At 43.4% G+C, this 20,562-nt stretch overlaps 1 protein-coding gene across 2 annotated transcripts in view; it reads right to left on the bottom strand.

Moving 5' to 3' along the window:
• Positions 1–20,562, bottom strand: part of LOC109323397 (A-kinase anchor protein 2-like) — a 459,659-nt gene that overhangs the window by 253,944 nt on the left and 185,153 nt on the right. For both annotated transcript variants that reach the window (XM_019554905.1, XM_019554904.1), the window contains exons 4-5: positions 1,829–1,943; positions 119–140 (exon numbers count right to left, since the gene is read on the bottom strand). In XM_019554905.1, the coding sequence (XP_019410450.1) occupies positions 119–140; positions 1,829–1,943 (137 nt within the window). The remainder of the gene's footprint in view (positions 1–118; positions 141–1,828; positions 1,944–20,562) is intronic.

Below are 20,562 nucleotides of genomic sequence, written 5' to 3'. Positions count from 1 at the left end.
TTGGACAGCTCAGGCCTAAATACAAGCAATAATCCTCATCCTGCAACAAGTAGCAGCAGTATTTTATTACAAATTGCCCATTAAAACTATAATTATTAATCATGGTATAAACACTTACCACCATCCTGCTGTGAGAACCTCTGTAAAGACAAAAAGATGGGGATTGGTTAAGTCTTTGCGTGATGTAAAGTACCAAAGTGTTATTCTAGATTCTTTATCTGTTTTTGCTGTGTGCAAAACTCCTTGGAAAAGGAAATGGCTACTTAGCTACAGAGGTGGTTAGAATAGAGGAGTATAGTGTAAGCCAGTCAGGATGCTCATGGCTAAGGTGGGAAACCATTTGTTTAATTCCACTGACTTCAGTATAAAGGCACCGCTCAGACTGATATGAATGTGCCTGCTAAATCAACAGGAACAGCCTGCCTCTGCTGTTTGCATCTCATTCAGACTTGTGTCTCACCCTTGGCTCAGCCTCTGCTCAGCTGTTCACAACCCAGAGGGTGAAAGGCTAGCATGATTAGCAGCCTACTCAGCTTGTTGGTTAATTTTGTAATTGCCAAATGAACCTACTTTATGTGGGTTCAATACTACTTGCCATTACTTAGATGACAGCACCTACTGATTAAAGTGGAAAGCAAATGTTTAGGAATGAGGTATGTGATTTGGATCTCAGGCTCAATTAGAGTGGGAGCCTGCTGAATATACATACTAGGAGAGCTACTAACAGGAGAGGTTCTCTACATAGAAGCTGCAGAAGTGAATAAGAGAGACACTGCTCTCCAACTAGCCTGTTAGTCTCCTTCGTGTCCTTCACGGTAGCTGCAGGACTCCTATCCTTTCTCACTCTGTGAAATGGAGAGAAGCCTTTCTACCATAAAAGCTAATCACCATTTTTTCTGGCCTTGCTCAGCTTAGTAATGGTTGTGCACTCCATTGCTATCCTCCACCTCTGCACAGGCATTAGGGCTGTGTGAAGCTTTGGTCCCTGATTCAATTCGGTGGAGATTCAGCCCAATTTGGTGGCTGAATCTCATCAAATCAGGAGACCCTTTAATCTCTCCGAATCGAATTGGAACCTTCCAAATCAATTTGGAGAGATTCCGAAAGATTTGATGATTCGGCCATAGATACAGATTTAAATGTTTTTTCTACATACCTCAAGGTACCAGGTGGCTTGTAAATGCTGAGATGCTGGGGCAGATGTAGCATCCCACAGGAGCATGGGGGGAGGTCCCCAGCACACTTGGCAGCAGACCAGGAAGTGGACCAGAAGCACTTCCAGTCCACTTCCAGGTCCGCTGGAGAGCATGCAGGGGGGCCCCCGCACACCTCCAGCTCATGACTGGTACCTCCTGGACGGGGGACACCCGGGGTTCCCTCACGGCTGATCGCTGAGCCAGGTGGAATTTGGGGGGCCCCCAGCGTGCTTGGCAGAGGATCCAGAAGTGGACCAGAAGTACTTCCGGGTTCGCTACTGAACACACAGGAGCCCCCACCCTGCGCTCCTGTGGGATGCTCCATCCACCCCAGCATTGCAGCATTCACGAGCTGCCTAGTACCTTGAGGTATGTAGAAAAAACGTTTAAAGCTGTGTCTATAGCTGAATTGCTGATTCTCTGAATCAGCATTGCATTTTCAGGTTCAGATTTCGCCGAATTGAATGGGAGACAGCGATCCGAATCAACAAATCAAATCACTGTCGGGCCGAAGCTGAATTGAATGCATCCTATTTTGCACACCCCTGATAGGCATGTTATACTGTATCAGTTGCTTTCAGTCAGTATTAAGACATCTGCCTTGGCCTCAGGCTCTCTCTGACACTACATACCTTTTGTAAGTCCTCAAACGATTTTTCAGTCTCTTTTAGTTTCTCCAAGATGATTTGTTCTTTGGCAGATATCTGGGATTCTTCACTTTCTAGCTTTTCTATTTCTTTTTCCAGTCTGTGGAAGACATAAGAAATAATTCAAAGGTTTACTATTCATCTGAATGCAGAATCTTACTGAGTTCAAAGTTGCAAAGGTATTTATTACCATCTTAAACATAGCAGCAGAGACAGCTTTCAAAATCTGTGTCCAATCTGGCTGCTTAGAACATGGGGAGACCAGGTAAAAGGTGGACCTTACTACCCTGCAAATGCTCTTGGCTTTAGGCCCAAAAGTTAGGAATTGTGTCCTTAAACATGCACAGTTTAGTTCAGTCTATTTTGATGTCACTTTAACACCCATGTTTTCTGCTCCATCTGTATACACACAGATGTACATTTTGGGAAAGATAAAAAAGATATGTATATAAATATGCAATAAGAATTAAAGTGATAAGAAGCTTCATATGCTTTTATGGCATAAAAAAGGGAACTTTGAACACAGGAGATTGGGGAAAAAAGAATGTGTATCTGACAAAAGCCAAGAAAGGTAGCAGGTGTTTACTCACTCTGATCAAGGACAAGAACATCTGTTTTGTTGTAGTTTGGGAAGGTGCTAAGCACATCAGTTCAGCAGTTTGAATAACAGCTTTTTTATGGAAGATTTTTCAGAAGAGAAGTTTATTTCAATCAGAAAAATCAGTTGGGGCTTTGCTTTGATTTCCTTTAATTGCTTATTGGGTGATTTGCATTCTTGTTTTTATTCAGTTATGTCTTTTTTCCCTTTCCTTTTACTTTCTCAAATCCCCACTGTTTTCCTGCCTGCCTGCTACCCCAGTTAAAAGAATACTCAGGCAGATGCAACAGGAAATCAGCCTTTTTTGACAACACCTCTTGTTTTCTGCTTTCTTAACCCCTTGTTTGATTCTCTCAAGAATCAGTGATAGCAACAAGAAACTAGTGGACAGAAAGAAACTGGGGGAAGCTATCAGGGTACTGAGCTGGGGAAGGAAGGACATGGATTTTTAATGTGATACTAAATAAGACTGTGCATAACAGCTTCCTTTAAGCATTCATGTGCGTAGCTTTCATAAAGATAAGCTGATTTTCATTGCATGGGGACCTGGCCCTGAATTGGGTGATAGGGAAGATTGGTCTGGTCATGAGAAAATCTGTATGACCAGACACAAGGTTGGACCTTTATTCCTGATCTTCCTCATTATCAGTTATAAGAAAATGCTGAAGGCTCTAGAAATGTCTTGGTAGAAGCCATGTGCTGTGCTGTTGAACCTAACAGGTTCATTCAGTGGAATGACTGCTGAAGGAGCATAGAAGTCATTTGCTTCAGTGAGTAGCCAGCTACGCCTTATATTAGGGGTAGCCAACCTGTAGCATGGGTGCCACAAGTGGCATGGGCAGTCTCTGTGTGGGGCATGCAGCAGATTGGGGAGGGCAGGCAGCACAGTGGCAAATAGGGCAGGATGGAGAAAACAAAGCAACAAATCAAACAGGGAACAGAAGTCTGGAAGCAGAAAGCAGAGCAGCAGAGCAGGCAGGGGAAGGGGATCAAAGTGGCCCTTGGGGAAGGTGCAGGGCTAATTTGTGGCATGGCTGCTGAGAATGTTGCCCCCACCTGACTGCCTTGCATAAAAGTCACCACACTATTTACATTATTCCTTATGCTTAGTAGGGGGGAGGTAATATTACAGGGTTACTTAAGTATTATTACAGGTAATTAGAAAGTTTAGGAGAAAGCAAAGAGCAGATGTATACAGGCATGCATATCTAATATACTCATAAGTATACCATCTAGGTGCCAAATACTTCATTGGAAAGTACTCGTTCTACCACAAAGGACTAGACTCTCCACTCCTCTCACGCAGCATTCATAGCTGATGAGTTCTGCTGGAAAGAGTGTGGGGCACAAGAGCACTGAAAGAGTGTGGTGTGAAAATCAAATTGTTTTGCAGCCTATATTTCTGTGCGAACACTGGAAATACTTTAGCGGGGCGGGGGGGGCATTCATTGTCTTTTTAGTTATGTGATACAATGAACCCATGTAAGTCTGATATGAAAAACAAAACCAAAATGCACTAGCTTAACACCTGTGCTCTAACAATACACTCCACAAACAATCTCAGTGGTAATAAACCCAGTTATAGTACAAACACACTTTTTATTCCTTTCAAGTCTCTTAAACATGCAGAAAGGTTCCTTCCTTCCTTCTATACTGGACTGAAAAGGATGTACCTCAATTGTTATTTTACACCTGGTAAGGAAACCAAAACCCTTATAATTTCCTTGTTTCTGACTTCTTAGCAGATTTTAGGTTGGGTTTTGAAAGATGCCTGCACTAATAAAGGCAGCCAAGTAAGTGATACCTCAGTTTGGAAAGCTGCAGAGAATTAATAATTAGGAAAACAGATACAGAGATGGGGCACGAACACTACAAAAAACTGTTGGGTTAATACTGCTGCTTCCTGGCTAATATCCAGGGCCTGTCTGGGTTATTTCTGTTAAGGAGAAATGGGACAACTCAGTAATTGTTTAGGTGTTATTTACAAATTATGTATACAGAATCTTATTTCTATGAACATCATTCAGACAAACAGCAGGAGAGGTTCCCTTGTTCTGCAACCCACATCTGCCTGGTCAGCAAGTTCCTTGCTCTAAAGGAACTCTCCCTCTCGGCTTCCTCGCGCAGCTGTTTTCACACTGCTGCTTTCATGGCCTGCTTGCTTCCTCTCTGCATTCTGGTTCATGCCATACATGCATGCAGCTACAATCTCACTGTCCTTGCATTTGCAACTGGTCTCCAGGGAAAGTCCTTGGGTTGGGCCTTTGCTTTTGCTTGGTTCTTTCAGTGTCTTGGATCGTGGCACCTGTTGTATCAGTTATCACTAAACAAAGGGGCATTTTAACTGCTCCCATATTTTACCAAATGAATGGGTGATTGACAAACTCATCAATTTTTCACCAGGTCTGTGGTTAATGGGCAACCTTATCACTTTCCTGCATAACTATTTTTAAGCAGCAGAAGATCATGAACAGTAATGTGCTAAGTCACTAACCCTAATTTCCTCTTTTTGTCACCACAACAATCAAACGCAAGAGAAACTGGAGATGGAAGAAGGCAACCTTGTGCAGCCCCCTTTTCAATTCAGGGTTTTTCTTTTAAATATTGTCAGAAATGGTTTGCCTGAAGGCCCTGAATCTAGTATGCCGCTTCAGGGCTTAGGCGTTTTCAAAGGTTCTTACCACCTGGCATAGGTGTGAGCATAACAAATGTGGTCACACCATCTTTGTTTGCTATGGTTTAAGAAGAACTGCTCAGGTAGACACCTTCTTTAACAAATACTGGGAATGACTGTGTTGAATTAAGAGAGTCCAGCCTCATCTTCTGGGAAAGTGAGAGACACACCCTCTTTTAGGGAAATCGTTTCTTGAATAGACTTTTCCTGTCTACAAAGCACTTTATGTATTTCACTTCTCTAGTTAAAGGAGGCACAAAACTGAGAGTTGCAGATCCTAACCTTCCTAGGCAGAGGTAGAAAATAATTCCTCTCCCCCTGAATTTTGGTAGCATTCATAACAACCATCATCCACTTCTCTTGCTTCACTGACTCAGGTTCAGATTCCCCTCCATTTTGTTCCAACCTAGATCTCCTTTTGCAGTTGCTTGCTCAATGTCTTTTCTTCTTCGTGAGGCTGGTCATTGCCTGCCTTCCTTTTTGTAGTCTTGTGCCCATTCTTTAAGAAGATGACAAGCCTGTTACCCCATATTCCACGGAGAAAGCCTTCAAAGGTAGCAGAGCTTAGGACCAGGATGTACTACACTACACCACATAGGTAGAGGATAGACTGATAAAGAAAATATTGCATATATGTTCTCTATGAGGGCATCTACACATCACCATACAGCAATGTTGCTATGGTGCCCTGGTTAGATCCATCAGATCTAACCATGCACCACACACACAGCACAGTAACCTGTAGATTTTGCTTGGACAGCAGAGCTGCTTGTGTCTGGGAAAAGCAGAGGCAAAGCAAAAACCTGGACATTTGGTCACATTTTAAAAACTTGTCTGGAAACAAGGACATGTCTGGGAAAACCTGGATGTAGGGAAACTCCAGTGTAGCTGCTAATCAAAAACAGCAAACTTCACTAGCACTTTCAGGAAGGGAAAAAGTCTTTATGGCTGTGTCCACACATGGTGTGGACCTTTGGTTCCCCAGGGACAACTAGCAGTGGTGCACCTTTACCCGGGGTCCAGGGTGCTTCCCAGGCCTGCAGCAGTAACAGTTTTGCCATGTGGAGGCTGGCTGGCAGCTGGAGAATGGCTCCAGGTGGCCCAGCTCCGCTTTTGAGCAGCACACGCTGCCTGTGTATGCGCTGCTCTGCAGTTTTTTTCCACGGGTTTTTTTGACCCCCGTTCCCTTGCAGCATGGAGAACAACTGAACGTGCGGTATGTGGCACCACAGACAAGTTTTCAACACTACATACTGTATGGCCGCACTTATCTGGATGTGGCCTATGAATTTAAAGTCTTGGAGTACATTATCACTAATCAATGTTTGTAAATGAGATGCAGGCAGAACGCTGGACAATCTTGTGGTAATGTATCTGTAAAGTTTCCCAAATACATCTGAAAAGTAGATGTGATATTTTTTCTTAGACCAACTGAGTAGTTTGAAAAAAGTTCTTGGCAAGTTTTCAGGCACAGTCACCCTTCTTCAGGCACAGGGAGTCTCTGCTGGTCCGAGACTCCAAGGAATGATAGACGCTAAAAGTGGGGCGGGATGTCAGTGAGAATGTAAATAGGCAGAAATTAGAAAGACAAAAGGGAAAGACAAAAGGCAGGTAAGGGAGGGGGAAAAAAGCAGGGTATAAAAAGGCCAAAGGGAGACATTACAGTGATAGAATACAAGGTAAAAAAGAGTCTGTCTGTGAAAAAGGAAATAGTTGGAAATCAGGAAAACAGGAATGAGAGAAAAGATATCAGTGCAAATATATAAATTAGAAAAACAAAAGGTAAAGCAGGGAAGCGAGGGAGAATAAAATGGGGTGGGGGGGGGGAAAGGCCACAGGTAATAATAGTAATAATTCAAGGTAAAAAAGAGACATTACAGTGATAGAATACAAGGTAAAAAAGAGTCTGTCTGTGAAAAAGGAAATAGTTGGAAATCAGGAAAACAGGAATGAGAGAAAAGATATCAGTGCAAATATATAAATTAGAAAAACAAAAGGTAAAACAGGGAAGCGAGGGAGAATAAAATGGGGTGGGGGGGGGGAAAGGCCACAGGTAATAATAGTAATAATTCAAGGTAAAAAAGAGGCATTCAATGAAAAAGGAAATAGTAGGAAATCAGGAAAACAAAAAGCAGAAAAGTCAGGGAGGAGAGAAAAGGTGGGGGATGAGACGAATGTAAGAGGTCAGATCAGACAGGTACCTAGTGAATCAGATGTCAGGCAGGCTATAATGTATCATGAATCCAACGTCTATCATTTTTTGTATCCAGTAGATTTATGAGGTGAAGTTTGTAGGCTTGTCTACGAAAGGTGGTTTGTAAATTCCCTTTGAGGATTAGAATTGAGAGATCAGAGAGGGAGTGATTGTCCTGGGAGAAGTGTGCACCCACAGGTATTTGTGTATTCTTGTCTTTGATTGATTTATGGTGTATGTTCATTCTGATGCACAGTTGTTGTTTGGTTTCTCCTACGTATCACAGCATTTGGTGCACTGGATGAGATATATAACATTTCTGGAGGTGCAGGTATAAGATCCAGGAATGATGATGGTTCTGTTGTGGCGTATAATTATTGTAGGGGTGGTGGAGATGTGTTGGTAGGTTTGCATTTCTTGTCCTGGTCTGGTCCGGATCCATTGGGAGTGGTTTGGGTCATAGGGAGTTTGCTTCTGGTGATGAGGTTAGTGATATTAGGTGCTTGCTTAAACACTAGCATGGGTGGTTCTGGAAAGATCTCTTTAAGAATGGGGTCTTCTTTTAGTATGGGTTGCAATTGTTTGAGTATTTTCTGTGTAGCTTCTAGGGAAGGGTGATATGTCATAATTAATGGTGTGCAATTTATGGGGATTTTCTTTTTGTACTTTAGCAAATCTTCACATGGTATCTGTGTCACTCTTTCAAAAGTGTAATCTATCTCTCTGGAGAAGTGTCTTTGTTGGCTGAAGTCCCTTTTGCATTGTAAAGTCTGTTAAACCTATCCAAACCATGCAGCTGGTGTAATAAGAGATATCGCCCACAAAAATATTTTATTTATATATTTATGTATTTCCTGCACCACCACTCTAACATTAGGACTAAGTATTCAAACTTACAAAATAAAGTAAAAGAAATGAAAGCAGTGACTGATGTACAATCCTTGGACTGTAACAAAACAAGTGCATAACAATTTACAGCCTGGTGGAGATGGAGTGGTTCTAGAATAATTTATTAATATTGCATTACAAATAAGGAATATTTATGTATTAATATGCTGGATTAAATCAAGTGTGTGGTTGGGAGACAACCAGGACAACAAAACCAAGACTCAATCAAGATAACTTTCAGTGAACACATATAGGTTATTTCCAGGGAGTGGGGAAACAAATATCCTTCAAAATATTGGCTTAACTTTCCACCAATCTGTACTCAAATAAGATGGGCTAAAACCCCAAGAATTAAAGGAACAAAGAGCTCTGGATGAGTAGAATAGGACTCTCTCTACAGGACAGGATGGTAGGACTTTAGGTAAGATAGACATGTGGGAAATCTCTGTTTTAAAATCCATTTTATCTCAAATAATGCTATATTCCTACTGCTAGGATTAATCAACATTTAAAAAGACTGTTTGGGCACTCTTTACCAGTAGTCTTAGGCTCCTGAAGGGACGAACCCAGAGTTGCCATCCTAAGAACATTTTTTTTTATCAACAGTCTACGAATTTTCAACTGATGATTTTATTAATATAAAGTTATAGAATGCAAACGTAACTCTTGTGTCAGGCTCTGCACTGCTGCCAGGTCCCAGTTAGAAGGACTGGGTTCAAATTTAGGGGGTTAATATCAACCATAGTAAAAAAGGTTAAAAAAGTATGGTTGTTCATAAAAAGTTTACAGTATTTTTTTTTCTTGGGTTGGCAGCCCTGCTTGACTGCAGCAATGGCTTTATGCTGTGCCACCACACCACACCCTGATGCCCCCAACTCTGCATTCTGTACCATGCTGCCCCCTACCCCATCCCCCAGCTATAGCTTCCCTTCCCTCATCCTGGCGTTGACCCTCACAGAAGCCTACCTGCAACCAAGCAGTGTTACAGGCAGCCTAGGATACAGCAACATACAGCTGAGTGAACACTTTCTGCAGGGTGCTATGCTCCTGCTCAGACTGCTGTACTCTGTCTGTCAGAGCTTCAGTTAAGCTGTGGCTGCTTAATGTTTTTACTGATGGCTAAAGTTTTTTTACTGACTTTATTGACAGCCATTTTTAGCTTGACAGCTGGCAACCCTAAAAGAACTTCAACTGCCCAACTCAGGATAAGCATGATGGAGCTACAAGGTGTTATAAGAGTGGAAGAAACATGAGGAGATAAAGTCACAAGGCTTGATAACTGAAAGAGCATTCTCAGAGACACAGCAGAAAGAGGAGATAGGTACAGATAACCCTTTATCTTTGCCACCAATGTGCTATAGCTACAAACAAAATAAAAATATTTAGGGTTACTAGAAGATGCTAGTAGCTGAACTGTACACTGAACTCTGTTTATTTATAGTTTGGGGGCAAGTCCAAAACTAGAGAGAGAACAGTTTACGGATGATTTTTAAGTGCTTATTTTTCTGTACTGTAACATTACTGGCTACTACAGTATCGCCAATGTTACAATATATATACAATGAAAAAAGATTTAGGCAGCAGTGGTTTCCTTTTCCACCTAACAAGCTGCCAGTGCTGCTACATTTATCCACTTCCACTTGGGATCTTTTTCAAACAGTTCAAATATAAACAATACCCTGAAGATATGAGCCCAGTGTCACTTCCTAGGAAGGGCAGATTGGACTCCACTGGCCTCAAAGGAGCTGATAATTTGATCTTTGGGATTATATAAGTATAAACAAAGCCTTCAGAAAAGCACTACTGCTTCATAAGATGGAGAAGTCAGGAAAAATATACTGTGCAATTTACACATCTCAACCTCTTTTCAGACTGAGAAGCATTAAACATTTGCACCACCCTGCAGCTTTGATACAATTCAGGGCTCAGAAGAGTACCAAAGGGGTAAAGGATTTGGTCTTCTACATTCCAGCTCCACCAACATTTATTGTTCTTAGCACTAGAAGTGTAGTAGCTCCAGAGGCCTCAGCTGAGATCACAGCTGAGAAACACTTTGTTTTGAAGAGCCTAGTTTTAGTAGGCAAGGCAGACATAGAGTAGGGAAAGCACAAATGGGGAATTGAGGCCTAGAGATGAAGTAAGTTATTAAAAGTCAGGCACAGAGTTTATGAAGTATAAATCCATATCTCCCAAGTCCTAGTCCAGTGCCTCAATGACCACACTATGTTAAATAACAGTGACAGGCCAGGCCTGGTCATGTAACCTCTAGTAACCCAAGAAAATGAACCTGCTCAGTAAGAGATTTAGATTAGATACTGGCTGTTATTTTTTTGTCCTTATTGAAAATTACAGCTTCCTTTCAGTGGGATCAATATAAACCAAAACAATGAAGTAGGAATGAGCTTTTGTCAGCTTAAAGTCCAAGTGCTGCTGACCTGAAAGTTAAAGCATATGGAAGCTCATAAGAAGCACATCTGCCTGCTGTAAGCCACTGACCTCCAAACAGTCTCTTTCTATTGCAGCTTTACTCTTTTTCAGCAGCCCTCTACAGCAGTGGTTCTCAACCTTTTTCATACCAGGACCCAATTGTAAACATGGGTTGATGGCCAGTCTTGACCCAGCGCTCTTCACTTCCACCCCACTGCCCCCCGCCCCCAGACCCCTAGTGTGTGGGGAAGGGGTTGGTTATGTGGGGGGTATGGGAGACCCCAAGCAGCCCTTGCAGGCTGGAACTCTGCCATGGGAAAAGCCACAGTTTCCCACATCTTTCTCCTTAAAAAAATAATCCATTTTTAGTTTGCTGATCCATTTTTAAAGTTTGTTCACAACACTCGTATATTTTTGCAATCCACTTTTGGCCATGACCCACGGGGCGAGAAATACTGCTCTAGGGAAATCAGGTACCTGCTGCCAATTAGGCTTTTCTTAGGCTTCCTTGTGGACTTGCTGGGGGCTGTAGGGTTCCTGTTTGCACCACAATGGCCTTAAACCCATGAAAAACAACATGAGAATAATTGAGGAAGGTGAGAAGGAGCAGCTCAAGACTTGTCAGGCTGCGAAGCCAAATGAACACCAGGGATAATTTTGTGCTAGTGGCCTGAAAGCCCTGGGGACTCTTCACCTATAACAAACATACAACAGGAGTAGTGACAATGGATGTCCTGTGATGCATCTTTGGAAGGGTTATTGGCAGCATGGATCAGACTTGGGACCAAACATGAGCTGCTATTCGAGCTAAATGGCCCACCTCTTAGCCCAGCTAAGGCTGTCTCAAGCTCATTTCCAGTAGCATAAATAGGGGTTGTGAGGAGAGGCACAAGACCCAGCACTGATTAAGGGGTGGGGACACTTAAACTGAGGCTGGTGAGTGCCACAATAAACAAAGCTATGCTGCTACTCCAGCGACAGGTGTGGGCTGTCTAGAGTGGGGCCAGAAGCTGGGCATGATATCAGAGGGGCTCTTGGGTCTTGCCAGGTAGATGCTTGGGGGAAAGAAGCAGGGGATGAAGACAAGGGTTAAGACAAGGTTATGACTCTATGCTACTGAATTAGGGGTGTTATTTCTTCATTCAGTGTGGCAGGCAGTACCACCTTTTGTGGGAGCATGGGACAAGCATCTTTTCCCATCACTGCTGGAACTCTGGAACTCCTCCCCTTGTCTTCTTCCCTCGCTCTGAGCAGCTGGAGCCTGAGAGCCCCCTGCCTCCATCCTCCTGGGTCCAGAGCCTGTAGCTCCCAGTGCACAAACTCTGCCAGGTACACCTTTGGGTGCACATGCCTGAACCCCACTTTGCCTATGGTTCCAGAGAAGTTTGCCTCTGCTCATCATTCTCTTACTATGACCCCATGACTCCTAAAAAAAGTACAGCTCCACACAGAAGGAACGATATTAGCTTCTCTACACCCAGGCTCAACAATAGGCCTAACCCTGGCATGAAAGGTTAGATGCTCCTAGGTCAGATTTCATGCCCCATTTGTTCTTTAGCCTCAAACTAGGTGTAAAATCTTGGCTATGAGGAGCTGTGCAAGTCCATCCTCTCTCTCTCTCTTTCTTCATGTAATAGATAATATATCAAAAAACCCTTCTGCTCTAGCCCCTGAGCACTTGGTCCATTGCCTCTCTCCATTGAGCTGTTCACAGCACTGCTACCATTTGCTTTAGGTTTTTTCCTCTTTGATGTGGCAGTGCCTTGATGGAGGGTCTGATTTAGGCAAGATGTAAGATGACGTAACTTCCTTCCTGACAGCATAGCATATTGGCCTCACAATCCAGTGGGAGGTGGAGAGGAGTGTCCCATGGCATAGGATGCAATTGCATGATGAAAAGAGATGTTCCTACCATCTGCTCCTGCCTCTTTCTCTTTCCATTTGATAGAAGAAGCTTTAAAGAGACATGCTCTCTGCATTCCCTGTCTGCTCTGTTCTGGCAGCAGACTGGAATCAATGAGAATCTTGCTTCAGGGAACAGCAGTCTTGTCACTTTTCATTGCCTACTGGCTGCAGCAGCAGAGCATAAGGGAATGAAAAGGTTTTGTGTGGCTACAGCACACTCAGGGTTTTGGTATTGACTGGGCAGCTAACCAGTAGGGATTTTTAACAGTGATACTTTATTTTCACTTTCTGCTTTCCAGGAAAGGATCAGAACAGCTGTAGCATGGCAAGGCCAAAATGGAATATTTTATTACTAGGGAATTTGAAGACAATCAGAGTGATTTGCAAGGCTGTGTTTATTGAGGGAATTAAAAGACTGGGCTAGTCAACCTCAGCAATGCTACAGTCTCCTTTGGGGAAGTGTTAAACTTGTAATTACCTTGTAATCTTGTCCTCCTGAACCTCTTCAGTTTTTGCAAAGCTAGACTCTTCTGTTCCTGACCAGTGCCCGCTAATACTACAACCCTACAACTTGTTGCTCAGGCTAGAAAGAAAATCTGCTTGTGTACCCCAATCTTTAAGCTGTAATTACCACCAAATAATTTCTCTTTCAAGATAAAAAATGATCTGAGCTTTCCCGCCTGACTTAGCTTCCAGGAGGATAGGAACCCATCTTCCTCTTTTCCATCAAGAACATTAGCAAAATGGCTAGAAAACTACATTCCTAACAAATCAAGGCATCTTTTCTTTCTTTACTTCTTTTTCTCTTCCTTTCAGTATCTCCTCTCTCTCCATTCCCATTGATTCTTCAATTCTTCTCTCTTCTTCTCACATTCTCTTCAGCTCTCCCTTTTCTAATGCAAAGGAGCTAGAGGAAGGGACTCTTTATTGCTTTTCCTTGCACTCTAATTTTCTCAACCAATGCTCACATATATTCTGGATGGCTTCCTGCTTGCACTTTGGGTATATTCCCCCACCCAGTGGGTTTCAAAGCACCTGGCCTCATCCTCTCCCACAAAAAATGGATAGACACCTCCCTAGCTCTCTAGGAAGCACTCTGGGTACAGCTTCTGTTTATGTCTATGGGAATCAGTTATTTATTCTAGGGAAAAACTTTAGCATCTGTACATGGCTAGCAACAAAAGCAAGGCCCAAATTGAGATGGGACAATGAACCTTTACCACACATTGCCTTGGGGATATTAGTCCCCAGAAATCATCACTGTTCTCTCCTATCTTGATATAACCTTTGGTAAATGATATTTACTGACTGCATCTATGGGACTAATCCTTCAATAAAATGAGAGGAGACTCATAAAGACAGTTGTGGTATAACTGTTACATCTGTATAATTCCATAGCAATACAAGTAAGAAATGCAAAGCGCTGCACCTAGAGAGGAAAAATGTTCCTACTGTCTAAGAAATGACCTGCTCGGCAGCATGGAAGCAGAAAGGGATCTCGGAGTCCTAATGGACTCCAAGATGAACATGAGTCGTCAGTGTGATGAAGCCATCAGCAAAACTAACCGAACTTCATCATGCATCAGGAGATGCATGACAAACAGAACCAAGGAGGTGATACTTCCCCTGTCGGGCACTGGTCAGACCACAGTTGGAGTACTGTGTCCAGTTTTGGGCGCTACACTTCAAGAGGGATGTGGATAACCTGGAGAGGGTACAGAGAAGGGCCACTCATATGGTTAAGGGCTTGCAGGCCAAGCCCAATGAGGAGAGACTAGGGCACCTGGACCTCTTCAGCCTCCGCAAGAGAAGGTTGAGAGGCTACCTTGTGGTTGCCTATAAATTCAAGATGGGGGCACACAAGGGAATCGGTGAGGCACTACTCACCAAGGCACCCCTGGGGGTTACAAGAAATAATGGCCATAAGCTAGCAGAGAGCAGATTGAGACTGGACATTAGAAAGAACTTCACAGTTAGAGTGGCCAAAATCTGAAATGGGCACCCAAGGGACGTGGTGCTCTCCTCTACCCTGGGGGTCTTCAAGAGAAAGTTATACAGGCATCTGGCTGGGGTCATCTGAACCCAGTGCTCTTTCCTGCCTATGCAGGGGGTTGGACTCATTGATCTCTTGAGGTCCCTTCCGACCCTAACATCTATAAGTATGGCAAAACCCTCAAACTTTAACTTTGTCAGGACCAAAGTCTGGGTGACTTAGTTCACTTGTATTGTATAGTGAAGACATAAGTTACATCTTCACAAATGATGAACAGTCCCAGGCAGCGGTTTCCCTCCACTTTTAAAATAAAAAAAATGTTTATCTATCCCCCCACAGGGACCCTTCCCACAAAATGGCCATTGCCAGATTGTTAACTCTATGTATTTTTGGTTCTCACTCTTCAAAGCAAACACTAGGTTGTATCCTGTGATAGGGTCTGTCCAAATTCCACTGAAGTCAATGGGGGCACAGACAAAATTTAGGTTTGTCATGTGACTGGCCTCCTGAAAGTAGTCTATAGTTGTGCTGTGACATACATGCATGGCTGCAGAGCACTTTTAAAGTCGCTGATTGTGTGACAAATTAACCCTTATCGAATGAGGGATCAGATGAATGTGCTCCACTTTGGAGAGCTTTAGGGAACTTGTGTTCCCTAGGGTTAATCTGTTGTTGCCCTGTGGCGTCAGGCCAACTCTCAGGATCTCAATATTATGCTGTTAGACAGGAGGGTGTGACACAATTGCACATATACAAACACACAAATCAATTAGGTGCATACACACACATACTACCAGCTCAGACACATACACATCCAAACTAGCCTAGGGACATGAATACCTATCACCAATTCAAGCACATACACTATACACCCCCAAAATTAGACAAAAGTCAATTGTCCATACCCAGACACTCAGTACACAGATCACTAATTCATATATCATGCACACAATGACATATATATATGCACACACTCACCAGTTCACACACATACAACCCACCTATGCATACACACAAGTAAATTCCTAACTTGGATGGTACGGCATGTATGTGTATGCTTGGGGTACCTGGGGGAAGGTTCAGGTGACAGACAGAAAGTGTTAAAGTGTAGGGAGTGAAAGTTGTTAGAACCGGGATTAGAACTGGAGAGAAGCTGGCTGAGCAACTGAGGCTTGGGTTTACTTAAGATCAAGTGTCCCCAGGGTTACTCGAGATCACTGGTGCAAGGGAAAAAAAAAAAAGCCTGATGGCAAGGAGGAGACAGCCAGGAAAAAGAGAGAGACAGAAACCTGGGAGCTTGGGGCTGAAAATGGAAGCTGACAGTTTAGAGATTGTGGGGGCAGATAAGTGGTGGCAAGCAGGAAACAGTCAGGAAACAGACAAAAACCCAACTCGGGGTTTCAAAATAACAGGTTTATTAAACAGACAACACACTACACAGCCCCATGAAGTTATTGGTATGTGCGCGCACACACACACACACACACACACACACACACACACACAAGCATTCACAATGGCAGCAGGAGAAAGAGACTCAGCGGAGGGGCTGGAGTCCAGGTAGGGAAGAGAAACAGAGTCCAAGTCCTTGGTTGAAGAGGGGGTGGGGAGTGATAGCTACCTATCCAGGCTGGAAAGGGGTCTTTGTCCAGCAGGTGTTGTCCAGAGGGGGGTTGCTGGTGGGGCCTCTGGGTGGATAGGTGGTGTGGCATGGTGCTCGTCCAGATGGAGAGGGCATCCCAAGGAGTCAGTCTTCACTACCCCTTTTTATGGGGCAGACTACCTCTGATCTCTTATGGGGAGGGCCTGTCCCGGTCCCAGAGGGTTCCTGGTGTTCTTACTGAGCATGTGCAGCCTTGGCACAATGATGGGTTGCCTCATCTTTTGTGTCTTGAATGCTGAGGGTGGTTCCAAGGGCTGGGTCCTTGGTCCAGGTATTGGTGTTGATGGTTTGGTCATTCAGAGGGAGCTATTTTTAGACCTACTGCCATTGTCTCTCAAGCACTGGCATTCATCCCCATTCATTCAAGAACCAAGCTACATAGGAGGGGTAGGTGTGAGTCATGGGTTATACAACCGGGCATGGGGACAGGATGGAGACTTGACAAACAAAATGAAAACTTGACATGACTTATGCTAACTTACATATGAAGGCCTAAATTATATCGTACCAGTAAAACAGTAATACAGAACAATAAAAATCAATGTAAACATAATAATTATACAATATAAAGAAAGAGAAAAAAAAAACAAATACAACTTGCTACCAAAATAAAATGCTGACACTTATCCTGTGTCTTAGCTCACTTATCCTTATCTATAGGGAATAGAGAAGGAGAAGCAAAGTCAGAAATGTTTGGGGAAAGGGAGGGAATGTATTTAAAAAAAAAAAGAAAAAGAAAAACTGAGGGGTTTGCTACACTGTCACACAACTGCAGGTGTCTGCAGGAAGCACTGGCGATGCATAGGACAGAAGGACAGCAGACAATTAGAGGCTGGTAGGCCTGATTCTGAGAGGTATTGAGCACCTCAGGGGGTGCTGATCCCATTCAACTCTCATCACATGATAAACATGAAATGTTGACATGGATTTAGCAGAGCACAGCATCTCTCAGTAGGTGCTCAATTGTCTTACAGCAAGACTATACATATACATACAATTCTCGTAGTAGAGTAGTTTTGGGGAAATCATTCTCAAAACGAAGCCAATTTTAAAGAGGGAGAAGCTGATCTGGCAACATTTTCTTACAGAAACTCTGTATCCATTATACCCAATGTGTGGGAATGTATGCGATACTGGTTTTTAACCAGATGGTAATGCATTTAATGACAAGTCCCTCTTTGACCTTCTGTATTCTGATTTCCTTACCAGAGATCCACACACAAGGACACTAGCTCACTAGGAAGATGCAGATTTTCAAAAGCTGTGCTGCCTTTGATTTCTGCATAGGAGTTAATACTTTAGCAATGGTGAATAGTGTGCCACTCAGCAAGTGGATTGCTGGCACTGCTTCAATCTGACACCAGGTAACTGGAGCTGAAGATAAAAATGGATCAACATTTTTGGGAACTTTACGAAAATTCTGGCCAGTTGTATTAATAATATTTTGAAAAGCATCCAGTAGGTGAATCATGGGATTGTGCAAGAACTCTCTCTGTAGGATGTATTCTGATTGATTTTCTGAACTTTCTGTCTTGCCATGTCTCCGCATATACTGAATCAGCCATTTGCTGACAGGGACTATGTCACACATCACTTACCTTTTTCTAGAAACCACTACAAGACCATCACAAAACAGTTACCATAGAGTGACTCTGCCTTGGCAATACAATAAGTTAAAGTAGGCATTCAAAATGCAAAAGCCAGTTTCTCCACTGTGGACTTTAGGTAAATAATAACCAAGCAACAGGGCCAAAAACATAGGGGCTGGATCATCTGAGAGTGTTTTTGAAGATGACATAGAGGGTCCCAGAGAGAAAGGACTGGGAAGTTATAAAAGGACAATATCTGGTCTTAGTAGCTCTCCCTCTCACTGCTCAGATCTAGAATGTAAAAACTTTCCTGGGAAGGGAAACGGGTCTTATGGCCATGAAAGCACTGACCAAAACCCAAAAGGGCAGTCTGAGTGGTAAGAACAGTGGAGTAAGGTGTTTCTATGCATTTGTTTGTCATTTTTGTAAGTTTCTTACTCATTTTCTCCGAATTAAGTTGACATGCATGTTTATAACTCATAGCAGAGTCCAGGGGTGGATCCAAGGGGCTAAAGTGGTGCAGTCACACCCCACTTTCAGTCACTCACACCAGGGGAACAGCAGCCAGGGTCTTTTTTATAGTTTCCATAGCAAATAAGAATCTCCCCCTCCCTTCTCCTCTGTGCTTAGTACCTCCCTCCACCTCCTGCTCACCACTGTTGCTGTCTCCTGTTGTCCCAGGAGCGGTTCTGGGGAGCTCTAGGGCCACTTCTGCCCACTCCATCTGGGCTCTACATGGACTCAGGCTCAGCCAGGGACAGTGTCATAACAGAAGGGTTCCTCCTCCTTGCTTAGTCCCTCAGTGATCTCTACCAGCCTCAGAGCAGGCAGGGAGAAGGGAACCCACCCATTGCCACTGCTACTGTTTATAGCCAAGCCTGGTTCTTTGTACAGCCTGACTGCAGTGAGGCATGAGTAGTTCTTGGGTCTCTCCTCTTGCCACCAGTCATCTGGGGACAGTGGCAGGGGCAGTGGCAGATGGGGGAGGGAGAATGAGAAGAGACAGGGGGGAACATGTTGCTGAATATGGAAGGGAAAGGAGAGGGGGAAGGAAGATTCTTATCTGCTAAAGGGAATTTAAGAAGTTCCCATGCTGCTGTTCCTGGGCTAGTCTTACTGCCCTGGTATTGGTAGGGGTGGGGGGAGAAGGTGGGGAGGGAGTTGGTAGGCATGTTACTGTTCTGGCACCCCTCTTTCTGAAATCCTGGATCTACCCATGGCAAAGTCTGTGTTACCCTTTGCTGCCTTGATGTCCCCAAAGAAGGAAGCAATAAACTAGAGGGGCCACAGTCTGGGTGGAATCCTGAGTGCATGCAAACCAAACCGGTTTGGGAAAACTGGCACTAATTTTATGACTTACAGATCAAGGGACATTGGCTCCTCTCTGCTTTGTGACATGCTCCTGGAGAGTGTGCCTAGTGGCCCAGAGGCAGGCCTTAACTTCTGGCCATGAGGGAATCAAGATTTGGGTCCAGTATAGGTATGTGGTGACATCCAGTGCATGTAGCTTATCAGGGCTGTAATGCAGGATTGTACATGGTGCCTGGCACAGAACCAGAAGGCAGAAGATTTGTGTCCTCCATTCCAAGGTGGACCCCAAGCAGCTCATTCTCTGTGCCTCCGCTTTCTAATCCATACAAGACAGGTTCTGACCTATCGCTCTGATTTTTGATTCACTCTGTTTTCTAACAGACTTTGAACACCACAGATAGGTGCTGTTGAAATGCAAAGTCTGACTATTGTGGCCTCAGAATCCAGTACATTAGTATTTCTTTTTAATTGACCATTATTTTGGTGAATGGGTTTCTCTATATTTCCTTCAGTTTTAGTGATACTTCTGTCCAGCCCCCACTTGCAGATCATTAATTTCAGTCTCCAGGATGTAAATGTTTGGCATGTATATATTATTGTTTCGCTAATGTTCTTACTATTTAGAAGCCCTGAATACAGTCTCTAATGCAATGTACCGGTAGTCACATCGTGTTTGTTTGTTTTTATGCTGTGCTATGCCTTAAATGGCCCCTATACAAACACAGGATGTCTACTTGTAAATAAATAGACTGGTCTCTTATGCTAGAGAAGTGGAGGAAAAAATACCTAGGTCATTCTAATGTTCAGGGTGTGTCATTATGTTTAAAAAATTCTTTCTTCTCCAGGAGATGCACTTGAACATTTCTGAATGGGAAATATTACTGTTATATTTGTCTAAAGGCATTCTGAAATAAAGTAACTTCAACCACAAGTGTGGGAAAGGGTGCTGCCAGGCTGGCAAGCACAAAATATATTGTGAACATAAAGCTCTGCATACATTGCTATTGGCAGATTAAACAAAAATAGATTCCCCTGTACACATTCACATTTCTCATAACTAACATTCATTTTCCCAGAGAATCATAACAGATGATGCAACAGGTGAATCATGTGGTGAAATGATGGAACTAAAAATAATACGTATTAGTGACCCAATCTAATGTCATAGCATCATAGAAAAGTAGGGTTGGAAGGGATTTCAAGAGGTGATCTAGTCCAATCCCCTGCTCAGAGCAGCACCATCCCCAACTAGATCATCCCAGCCAAAGCTCTGTCAAGCTGGGTCTTGAAAACCTCCAAGCATGGAGAGTCCACAACCTCACTGGGTAACCTGCTCCAGTGTTTTAATACCCTCCTAGTGAGAAAATTCTTCCTAATATCCAACCTAAACTTCCTTTGCTGCAACTTGAGACCATTGTTCCTTGTTCTGTCATCTGACACCACTGAGAACAGCCTAGCTCCATCCTCTTTCAAACCC

The sequence above is a fragment of the Crocodylus porosus genome, unplaced genomic scaffold (genome assembly GCF_001723895.1).
Source record: "Crocodylus porosus isolate Cpor-Errol unplaced genomic scaffold, CroPor_comp1, whole genome shotgun sequence".
Classification (NCBI taxonomy): Eukaryota; Metazoa; Chordata; order Crocodylia; family Crocodylidae; genus Crocodylus; species Crocodylus porosus.
Note: the sequence above shows the minus strand (reverse complement) of the source record. Positions and strands in the feature narration are given on the sequence as shown.